General features: G+C 30.1%; 2 protein-coding genes across 2 annotated transcripts; one reads left to right on the top strand and one right to left on the bottom strand.

Moving 5' to 3' along the window:
- Window positions 1-1,561: 1,561 nt before the first annotated feature.
- Window positions 1,562-2,130, bottom strand: LOC102583872 (probable steroid-binding protein 3). The gene has a single exon (XM_006352509.1). It carries the CDS (start codon window positions 2,020-2,022, stop codon window positions 1,720-1,722), a length of 303 nt encoding a protein of 100 aa, XP_006352571.1. The 5' UTR covers window positions 2,023-2,130; the 3' UTR covers window positions 1,562-1,719.
- Window positions 2,131-7,640: 5,510 nt separating this feature from the next.
- Window positions 7,641-11,460, top strand: LOC102583544 (probable WRKY transcription factor 2). Its single transcript, XM_006352508.2, has 5 exons — window positions 7,641-8,132; window positions 9,346-9,507; window positions 9,608-10,401; window positions 10,502-10,660; window positions 10,802-11,460. The coding sequence occupies exons 1-5, from the start codon at window positions 7,680-7,682 to the stop codon at window positions 11,325-11,327; spliced, it is 2,094 nt and encodes a 697-aa protein (XP_006352570.1). The 5' UTR covers window positions 7,641-7,679; the 3' UTR covers window positions 11,328-11,460.
- The last annotated feature ends 589 nt before the right edge of the window (window positions 11,461-12,049 follow it).

Raw genomic sequence — 12,049 nt, 5'->3', positions numbered from 1 at the left:
GTTGAGTATATTAATATGACTTTATTTAGAGAAGAAAATAGCAAAGAGAGAATATAAGAAAATGAAATAAATGATAATAATGACAACATTATATGTATATTTTTAACTTGGAAGAAGACGGAAGAAAGAGAAGAATTAGAGGGAGGATTTGAAGAAATAAAATTAATATTAATAATTAAATTTTTTCGAGTTTTTTCATTAAAAAAATCAATAAAAACAGTTTTAAGAAGATGTCATCTCACCTTTTTATTATTTAATTTTAGTTTTGTATATTTTAGTATTAAAAATAATTTAAAAATTCAAAATAAAAAAATAACAAATCAAATTTTGTAAAAACAAATTATACAATGCTTATAAAGTTATAATAATTGATTCCTGGGATTAAACAAATAAATAAAAGAAAGTAAGAAGAACAAAGAAAGGAAAATGAGTGATTTAAGAAAATGATATAAAATAACATTAATATGTAATTAAGGGAATGTAAGAAAAGATGAAATGAATTAAAATATGACTATTTTAAATATAAAATTGTAAGGTAAACCTTTTAGATTTTTAAAATTAACAAAAGGCCAAGAAAAAAACTATTTAAAAAATAACAAATATCTTATTTATAGTTTAACAATGTTGCATCGGTAAATAGCCTCTATTTTTTTTTTTCCTTATAGCTAATTAGCAATACCTTATAATAATAAATTGATATGAATTTTAATAAATAGTTGTTTTCTTTCTCTATATAATTCTTTCTGGATCTCCTTCTAATTTAATATAAATTCCATAAATAAATTGATTCTTTATCAAAATGTTTTTTCTTGCTATACCAGACCAGTTTATCTATATCCAACTTTATATAAATTGTTCACAATTGTAATATTACGTTTAGTAATTTATTAATAATTGAAGGCTCAAAAGTGTTATTAGTTCTATTGGCCAAGGATATTTGTGTCAACACAAGTTGAAATTAAGATATTTTGTTCTAATCCTACATCTTGAGATGAACATGATAATTGCAAGATAAACTTACATATATTTCTTAATATCTTAATTAGCTTCGTCTAACAAAAATAAATACTTTTAATCCGCCTTGCCGCTCCCCGCATAGTCATGTAATTTGGACGAAAGCTCAGGCAATTGTGTTGAAGTTTCCTAATGTTTTTTGTTTTATTTATTTATGTTTGCATTTTAATTGATCAAAAGTGTTTTGCTTACTGTTTGGTAAGTAAAAAGTATTTATATATAATCAGATAAACGCTTACCATCAAGATTTATAGTGGGATGGATAGAGTCCCTCTATTCCTAGCTATAAACTTTTCAGATCCAAATTTAAAATGAAAAAAACTCTTGATATAGTATGTTTTTCCTTTTAATTAGTCATATACAACACAAATTAAAATTAATCGAGTCAATTCATTCTTAATATCCTGAATGATATATAAAAAATTTAAATCTTTTCATTCTAGAATGTACTCTAGTATAAGAGGATGAAATATAGTCTTAAATATACTACTAGATAGGATTATTATCTTCTCAAATGAGAAAAATCTACATGTTATATTCTTGTAAATTTATTCTTCAAATTGTTGATGTGTGATATGTAATAACAAAAAAAATAGTATCATACAATACAATATATTATGAAACAATATGTAACAACCATTGAAACAAAGTATTTATTCATAAGAAAACCCTATATTTATTCATAATTCCCAGATCCAAAAGTAATTAAGAAATCAGAGTTCCAACAATTGAATACTTAGCTTCGAATTTGGTCTCCCAATCATTGAGAACACCCATTTCTTTCTCAGATAACCCATCAAGAGATGGAGAAACATCTTCTTCGTTCTTGCTCATCTTTGCAAGTGCTCTGCTTGCATCTTTTCCGGCGAACATACAGTAAGGCCCACCGGGACCATAGAACGAATTACCGGCGCTCACATCGAAGATTCGACCTTTGATTGCCACGTAAATTGGCTTTGATGGATCTGATCCGTCATATGCCTTGAGCTCATCGGCTGTTAGCTCCATGATTTCTAAATGAGTTTTGGTATCGCTTTACTTGTGGTGGGTAGCAAGTGATGTGATACTTATTTTGATTTCCTCCTTTACCTGAAGCTTTCTCCTACACACGCATTTACTAATTATTATTGGAGCTAATAGCATTTGTGGTCCTTTAATTATTAATAAATTGCAACTTTAGTATACTTGTGATATCTGATTAATTAAAACACACACATAATATATATATGACTTTTAATTAATTGAAACAAGACATTTTAATTTAATTGGCTTGTGAATATTTACAAAAATATTATGATAATCAATCATTTCAACACTTACTAATACTAAATTAACCAAATTTTAGCTATTATTAAGATGTCTTATGATTAATCAAATAACTTGATTTTTAACGTCTTACGTTCTTTTAATAAATTTTGAAATGGACCTATTAAGAATTTTATATTTCAATCGTTGTAATTTGCTCAATGTATGACAATTGTCAAATAGTTGGATTATGTTTCAAAGGTACTTGTTATATTTAGACCAATAAAAGACGATTAGAGTAAACTATTTCAGAATATATAGATAACTATGATGGTTGCAACTTTACCATAAACCAACCGTACAACATTTTTCATGTACACACTCAGACCATTGTCATATTTTACTTATATTTGAACCCATTTTATAGCCCATGCAATCGTATAACATTTAACAAAACTTATTTACTTTGTTTTAGAGAGGCGGGTAATGAGTTATGTATGATTCGTTATTGCAAAGTTGATCACACTCAAAATTCCGCCTAAAAAGGATAAGCGATCGCTATAAATATAATTCGATTTTTAAGTTCGAAATCGAATTCTTCATAGAACTAAAAAGTAGAGTATAAAGTGAGTAAAGCGTAATTTTTAGGTATATTTGTAATTATTGGATCTAGACAATCTTAGAAATCTTATAATGACTGAAGAAAGAATTTAGGAAACTTTCATAGACACACTATATAAATAATGATTAAACTTGAGATCCTTCATTTATTAATAAATTGTGATTTTAGTTATTCGTATATTTGACTAAATATATTGACTTTCAATTAAATTAGAATATACACTTTTGATCCATTCACTTGTGAATATTTACAAATATATTATGATTATCAATTGTTCATCACTGAATTACTCATGTGTTATATATTATATTTCATACCTAAAGGAATTCAAAAACACACATTTTCAATTAATTAAGAGTTAAATTTGCTATGTCTTTTTAGCTCCGATAAATTTACTATGCAAAGAAACACACATAATAAGCACATAACGATTTTAATAATGATCAAATAATGACAAAAGAACACATAAAGTCTTTATAACAGATTATTATATGCATTTTTAATGTCATTATAACAATTACCATTATACTTGTATAATGAAAATAATAGTAGTTTGTGATTTTCTCCTTATCCTTTTAATTTGTGTACTCTTTATATCCCAAAGAAATTAACACTACAATTGTTTATTATTTAGATGTCAAATAACTTTTTTAACTCAATTTTTCAATTACATGAAAAAACTTTTTTAACTATAAAAGTTTTAATTAATATTACTCTTGTTTCTCCCCCACACAACTCCATTTTTAAAAGAATTTAAAAGTTGATATCTTCATTTTCATCATTTTTATTTTCTTCTTTTAAATCTATTTTAATATGTGTTATTTGAATCAATGTTTTTTCAGAAATAATTTCTCTACCTCCACGAGATAGAGATAAAATCTGCACATATCATATGTCATCAATCTCTACTTGTAAAACTATATGGTATGTTATTGTTAATTCTCATAATCTATAAAGGTGTTATTTTTGGGATTGAAATAATTGAAAATTTAAAAAATGGTTGACTACCAGTCAAACTCTTTATTCCACATGGTTGTCTCTCATTGGCTGGTCAAACTTGAAAATTCTCATAATTTGAGAATTGGGCCTTACCACCTAAAGCAAGCCCAGCCCACTTAAAATCCTTAAAATGGAAATAGGAAAAACAACAAGGAACAATAGCACTTTGGTCCTTCAATTATTAATAATTTTTATTTTAATTCTTATAATATTTGATAAAGCAAATTTAACTCTTAATTAATTGAAAATGTGTGTTTTTGAATTCCTTTAGGTATGAAATATAATATATAACACATGAGTAATTCATTGATGAACAATTGATAATCATAATATATTTGTAAATATTCACAAGTGAATGGATCAAAAGTGCATATTCTAATTTAATTGAAAGTCAATATATTTAGTCAAATATACAAATAACTAAAATCACAATTTATTAATAAATGAAGGATCTCAAGTTTTATCATCATTTATATAGTATGTCTATGAAAGTCTCCTAAATTCTTTCTTCAGTCATTATAAGATTTCTAAAATTGTCTAGGTCCAATAATTATAAATATACCTAAAAAAATAACTTTTATGTATATATATATTTACTTGTGCTAATCTGAAATAACATTTCTATCTCTAACTCAAAGTAAAGTCCGCCTACGTCTTACGCTCTACTCTCTTCACAATCTACTTTATTAAATTACGCTAGGTACGTTATTATTTATTTTTGCTTGTGCTAAGCGTTGTTCTCTCCGCACATCACTTTATTGAATTATGCTGGGTACGTTGTTGTTTATTTTTATTTGTGCTAAGCTATTTCAAGATTAACAAATTAGTTTCTTTTCTCTGCATTCTACTTTATTGAATTACGTTGGGTACGTTGTTGTTTATTTTTAATTGTGCTAAGCTATTCCAAGATTAACAAATTAATTTCTTCTCTCCGCACTCCACTTTATTGAATTATGCTGGATACGTTGTTGTTTATTTTTACTTGTGCTAAGCTATTTCAAGATTAACAAATTAGTTTTTTTGTTTTGTGTGTTGGGAGAAAATTGACAACAAGTGTTAAGGTGACAACATGTGTTATGGTGGGGTTGCTTTATCCTTCCTTTTCCCTTTTTCCCCCTTTTTCCCCTTTTCCCCTTTTTTTGCTGCATTTTTCTTTTTGGGGAAAAAATATTTTCATGAAATGAAAAGAGAAAATCCATTTAGGCATAAATTAATTTGAGATGGTCAACCAACAAGGATTGTGCTGGAGTGACAAGTACTCCTTCATTCTTAATCAAAAAGTGTCGGGTTCGAGCCTCCTTGGGTACGGAGTCGCATTTGTTAGGGAGCATTTTGTGGGACTTTTCAGTGGTGCGAATTCAGATTTAGTGGGGCTCCAATGTGAATATCGAACACCGGGTGGGAAACCAAAAAATAAATAAAAAATTTGAGATGGTAAAAGAATAAGATTTTTCTAATTCCTCTTTTTTTAAAAAAAAAAATTGTTTTAATTTTTTTTTACCTTTTTGTTCTTTGCATAATCTTGATCCTCTTATGCTTCAACACCAATTTGCCTTTCTGAATTTGTTTCACTGAATCTTTGTTAATGTTTAAGTCTTTATTTCCTTACTTTAATCAATGTTTGGTACTTACTTAGAGGAGAACATATGAGAAAAAGTAGCGGCGAAGTTAGAATTTTACTAAAAATATTACAGTGGCGGCTCAATTTTTAATTTTTTTTGTTGTGGCGGCTCAAGTTAATTAGTGGTCTAAATCCAAAAATAAATTTGAGACCTAACTTTTAATTATTTTTTTATTTTTATTTCTAGATTCAAAGTTCTTTCTTTCTTTCTAATAGAAAAACTTTATTTTTTCTATGACCTTAAACTTTTTTTATATATATAAACCAAAATATTTTTTAATCTTGTGGTCTTAACATATTATGTGAAAGTTAAATTTAAAATTTGACCCCAAAAAAACATTCTTTAATATTTTGAAACAAACTAAAAAAAACGCAAATAAATTAAAATATATAGTATTTTTTTTTTGTTAAAAAGGCTTATAATAATTTTATTATTACTAAAAAATTGAGCCTTCAAATTTGGGGGCCTAAGGGGTATGCCTCATTTTTAAAAGCATTGAGCCGCCCCTGAAATGTTGAAATATATATAGAAGGAAACATGAGAAAGAAGCAAGAGGATTAGGTCAATATCTAATATATATACAGAAAAAGGTAGTAATTTAATCTTTACGCATAAAGTGCAATTGTTCAACGGAGTCAGGATTTTACTAAAAATATTGAAATATATAAAAGGAAACACAAGAAAGAAGCCAAGAGCATTAAGTGGACATCTAATATATATATATGAAAAAATAGTAAATTTAACCTTTATGTATACGGTGTAATTTTTCAACAGGGTCAGGATTTTACTAAAGATATTGAAATATATAGAAAGAAACATAAGAAAGAAGCCAAGAGTATTAAGTCGACATCTAATATATATACATAAAAAAGTAGTGAAATTTAAGTTGCACTTATATGATGTAATTTTTCAACGAAGGGGATTCTGATGAACTCCTTGTGCCCCTAACTCCGCCCTTGGCTGGAAATGCATGTTCATTTCAATTGCCTTAAACTAAAATCTCAAATATGCATTAGATTATTATTGGCTCACCTTGTTTGCCCTTTTTGTTAATGTTTTTGAAACAAAACTATAAGATGAAGGAGGGATGTCTATATATATATATATATATATATATATATATATATATATATATATATATATATATATATATATATATATATATATATATATATATATATATATATATATATATATATATATATATATATATATATATATATATATATATATATATATATATATATATATATATATATATATATATATATATATATATATATATATATATATATATATATATATATATATATATATATATATATATATATATATATATATATATATATATATATATATATATATATATATATATATATATATATATATATATATATATATATATATATATATATATATATATATATATATATATATATATATATATATATATATATATATATATATATATATATATATATATATATATATATATATATATATATATATATATATATATATATATATATATATATATATATATATATATATATATATATATATATATATATATATATATATATATATATATATATATATATATATATATATATATATATATATATATATATATATATATATATATATATATATATATATATATATATATATATATATATATATATATATATATATATATATATATATATATATATATATATATATATATATATATATATATATATATATATATATATATATATATATATATATATATATATATATATATATATATATATATATATATATATATATATATATATATATATATATATATAACGTCAAATATATAGTATATGTTGATTCACCTTTGACTTCTTGGTGTGTTTACTTCTTTATATTTAGAATCTCTTTCGAGAAAATTGTGGGAGTAGCTTTTAGGCCTAGAATATCATGTTCTTTCTCTTCTTTTCCAAGTAGTTACTGTAATTATGTTATGACAAACAAACAAGTCGTTGTAATTAATATACTATGTAATTGTCTTACTATTATTTAGAAGTATCAAGGAAATGGTTGTGTGTTGTTTATATCTTTGAGGATTAAGTTCATTTATATGGTTCTTTGATATTGCAGTTTAAATCTCCTTGGTGTTGCTTGTACTAAAGTGTTGACGATTAATGGCCGGGTTCAATGATCATGTTGCTAGTGGACATTGGATACCACCTAGCCCTAGCCCGAGCCCGAGCTCAAGAGCACTCATCTCTTCACTGCTAGCTGATGATTTTGGATGGTCAGCTCATCTGGAGGAAACTAATGAAAGTAGAAACCTCGTTGTCAAGCCTCAAGAGCATGTCACCTGGTGCAACTCTGATGGGGCACAAACTGGTGCAATGACTGATCAAACAGTGAATGTGAGTGCACCATCAGAACAGAACACGAGTTCACGTGGAGGGCTCATGGAAAGAATGGTAGCTAGAACTGGATTTAACGTCCCGAGGCTGAATACAGATGGTCTTAGACCTCCTTTTGTGTCACAGAATCAAGAAGTTAAGTCTCCTTATTTGAGTATTGCTGCTGGTCTCAGTCCATCAATCCTCTTATATTCACCTGTTTTGCTCTATAATCCACTGGTATGTACCTCACACTTCCTGTTTAAGATTGAATGTCTCTCTCTTTTATTTGTTTTTTAATAACCAAGAAATAGCATAGTGTTTTTATTCTTCGATTTTGATTATCACCTGTATTTTTTGTGCTTTGATTATCCCTTTATTTTGTTGGCATTACTGTTCTTTCCTCTGTATGTTGTGTGGTACTCCCATTTCATGTTATTATTTGTCGTTATTACTCTCATTTCTGTATTCTCTTTTTTAAACTGTTTGGAAATGCTTTATAATATGCCGAGGTCTATCAGAAATAGTGTCTCTATCTCTACAAGGTAGGGGTAAGTTATGTGTACACTCTAACTTCACTATAGCAAAAGAAACATTTAGTGGCAATAGATTTTCCCTTTTAGCAGCAAAAACATTTAGCGGCAATTGAATTAATGATATTGCATCCAGAGTCGCTAAAACCTTTAGTCACAGAGTGCTAGTTATAAATATTTATATTTATTATTGCCGCTAAATATAATATAGAGGCAATTATCTTTTTGCCATTAAATCCTTTATTTGTTGTAGTGCCTCCCCATACCCCACGTGTGGAATTATACCGGGGGTATGTTGTTGTTAATAACTGAGAAATCTCTGAAGTCCAGTGGTGCACGGTCTGAAACTTGGTTACTAATGAACTCCCCCCTCTATTCTTCTCCACTTAAGTATCCGGCTTTTTGTCTGCAGCACGATTTGAATTCATGACGTGCGTCTAATCCACACATTATGTGTTGCACTCTTACCACTAGACCAAAATCCTGGGGACCATTTAGATTGATTGTCTAGTATTGTGTAAGCAGCACATAGATGATGTGCTGGATTTGTCTTGCTTATTATAGGCTAGTCTCTAGATTATGTTGTGAAACTGGAATTTGTCTAAACTGTCAAAGAGGTTTGCTAACACAATAGACCCTGGTCCATTTAGTGCACCATATTTTTCAGTTGAAGTTTTCGAAAATGTGTTGAAGCTGCATAGTTAACGTGAATCAGCAGCCTGTGATTCCCGAACTGAAATATGGTAGAGTTTTGCTCTATTTTTCCTTTAATGCTGTTGGTGTTCCAAAAGTTCCTTCCGAAGTATCCTCAACCCGAGCAGAAGTGCAATGTGTCTGGAAACTTGCTGCCAACCGGCAATCAGCCGCCAAAGTTCTTGCTTTTGATGTAGATATGATTCAAATACACATTTTTGCCACAGGTTTATCCATCTCCTACAACTGGACTATTACCATGTGCCTCAGGCAACGAGAGTAGAAGTGTTATGTTGACGACTGAAGCTGCAGATAAGAGGAATGAGACTGCTTTAGGGACTAATAGTTCATCTTCCCTGTCTTTCAATCCAATTATGGAGACTGGCGGAGTAACCACAATCTCTCTCTTTCATGCACACGCGTACACACATATTGCATAGTTTCCTGTCTATTTCCAGTCTCTGAATGTGTTATTACTCTCGGTTGCAGGTAAACGAGTTTAGTCAAATTGAGGGTTCAGTTCATCCAAATAACTCTCTTCAACTTCATAGTATGGAAGCAACTCAAAATGAACAGATATGTCATGAAACAACTGATTTCCCTATGTTTACTGAAGAGGATGTCCGGGGTAGTGATAAAAATCCAGAGATAAGGACCTTTAATGCAGTTGGTGGTAGTACGGAGCATTCTCCGTCTCTTGAAGAGCAACAAGATGAGGACAGTACTGATGGTGATTCTTCAGTTGAAGATGGTTATAATTGGATAAAATATGGGGAAAATCAAGCTAAAGGAAGTGAGTATCCTCGGAGTTTTTATAAGTGCACACATCCAAATTGTCTTGTCAAGAAGGAAAGAGCGCGATATCATAAAGGTCATGTCACGGAAATTATATACAATGGGGCTCACAATCACCCAAAACCACTGCCAAATCAGATATCAACCCTCGGATCTTCAAGTTCATTTGGTGACATGCAACTAGACAATGTGGATCCAACTGGAACAGGTGTTAACAGTGAGCTGGCTTTGGAAATCATCCAACAAGGACCTACTGCTGGAGGCCTCGAGTGGAAGAACGACAATCTTGAAGCAACGTCATTAGCAGATTTGCACTCTGAATACTGCAGGGGAGCTGCCACTTTACATTCAAATGATGCTCCACTGGGATCAGCGGATGCAGTTGACATATCATCTGCTTTTACAACTGACGGAGATGATCATGGTACTCGTGGCAGTGCATCTCTAGATTGTGAAGATGGAGGAGATGAGTCCGAGTCTAAAATAAGGTTTTTACATCTTCTGCACTAAACTGTAGGATTTCCGATATATTACATCATATGGACCTGATTGTCGTTTTTCTTTTCTCTTTGATCTTTGATAATCTAGGAAGATAGAACCGGATGCAACAGATACGAGAAGCGTCAGCAGATCAATCAGGCAGCCAAGAATTGTGGTACAAACTATCAGTGAGGTAGATGTCCTTGATGATGGATATCGCTGGCGCAAGTATGGGCAAAAGGTGGTTAAAGGCAATCCAAATCCTAGGTTTGTCATGTTCATTTACCTATTTCATCCTTAAAAGTTCCTAATTTGTCTGTTGTAAGTTTGAACTTGTTGCGTGCGCCTGAGACACACATCACTCACTGAATTGTTTGCTTGAACTGATAGATTACTTCCCTTTGGCAGGAGTTACTACAAGTGCACAAACCCCGGCTGCAATGTCAGGAAACATGTCGAGAGGGCCCCATTAGATCAGAGGTCTGTTATCACCACTTATGATGGGAAGCACAACCATGACGTTCCAGCAGAACGCAGCAGTAGCCAAGTTATCTCAGGTGCTTCAAACTCTCGCTCCAACCCGATAACTACTAATGCTCAAGACCAGGTAGGTAGGCCTGAGCCTAAACAACTTCAGAAGACCAGCAAGCGTTATGGAAGGGCTCCCTCATTTGGTCCTACCTCAGGATCTAACAGTTTCGAAACTAACCAGCAGCAAGGTCTAACCGATCTTTCTATGACCGGATTCAACTCTGATCAGCACCAGTTTTCAGTCCCTTCCCATCCATATACAGGATGGCTACAACCTGTTAACGATGCTGGTTTCGTGCTTCCAGAAGGAGAACCAATGCCAGATCCTAATATGAACTACTCCAATGCCTCATCAACTTATCAGCAAACTATGAATGGATTGCCTCCTGGACCTCAGATGTGAAACTTTGCCTTATTCTAGAACAAGAAAGAAAATGCTAACTTTACATCTATTTGATGTAAATTTCGATACAAACTAGCAACAATAGCTGAATTTGTAGGTGAGAAAGTCTCGTCGTAGTCAAGACTTGCAACTGTGTCACAAGCCTTGTGCTTGACTCTGAGAACCTATTTGGTTCTAATACTTTTGTGTTCTTTCGAGTTTCGAAAGATCAACTAGTTCCTAAACTGTGTTCTTTCGAGTTTCGAAAGATCAACTAGTTCCTAAACTGTGTTCTTTCGAGTTTCGAAAGATCAACTAGTTCCTAAACTGTGTTCTTTCGAGTTTCGAAAGATCAACTAGTTCCTAAACTGTGTTCTTTCGAGTTTCGAAAGATCAACTAGTTCCTAAACTGTGTTCTTTCGAGTTTCGAAAGATCAACTAGTTCCTAAACTGTGTTCTTTCGAGTTTCGAAAGATCAACTAGTTCCTAAACTTGGTTGATTCTCTAATATTATGGACATTTTCCCCTTATAGTATCCTTACAAGTTCATTTTTGAAGCTTTTTTATAACCAAAAATACTACATCAATATCTTTTGGAAGTTTTTGCTTCAACTTCTTCTTGTTTAAGTGGAAATGATTACCAAAAGGGCTCTAGAAATGCTAACATTGATATACTATATGATTTCTCATTCTAATTAAAACTTCAAGGAAATTCTTTTTGAAAGTTTTTGAGTACACAAAAT

Source organism: Solanum tuberosum, unplaced genomic scaffold, assembly GCF_000226075.1.
Source record: "Solanum tuberosum cultivar DM 1-3 516 R44 unplaced genomic scaffold, SolTub_3.0 scf00149, whole genome shotgun sequence".
Taxonomy (NCBI): Eukaryota; Viridiplantae; Streptophyta; class Magnoliopsida; order Solanales; family Solanaceae; genus Solanum; species Solanum tuberosum.
The sequence above is the reverse complement of the archived record's forward strand: the minus strand, read 5'-3'. Positions and strand labels throughout refer to the sequence as shown.

What these genes read in the sequence shown, in the direction of transcription:
- LOC102583544 (XM_006352508.2), top strand. Translation starts at nt 7,680, where the DNA reads ATGGCCGGGTTCAATGATCATGTTGCTAGTGGACATTGGATACCACCT. An exon ending in TTTTGCTCTATAATCCACTG is followed by an intron (nt 8,133 to 9,345) that starts GTATGTACCTCA and finishes TTTTTGCCACAG; the next exon opens with GTTTATCCATCTCCTACAAC. An exon ending in AAAGGCAATCCAAATCCTAG is followed by an intron (nt 10,661 to 10,801) that starts GTTTGTCATGTT and finishes TCCCTTTGGCAG; the next exon opens with GAGTTACTACAAGTGCACAA.
- LOC102583872 (XM_006352509.1), bottom strand. Translation starts at nt 2,022, where the DNA reads ATGGAGCTAACAGCCGATGAGCTCAAGGCATATGACGGATCAGATCCA.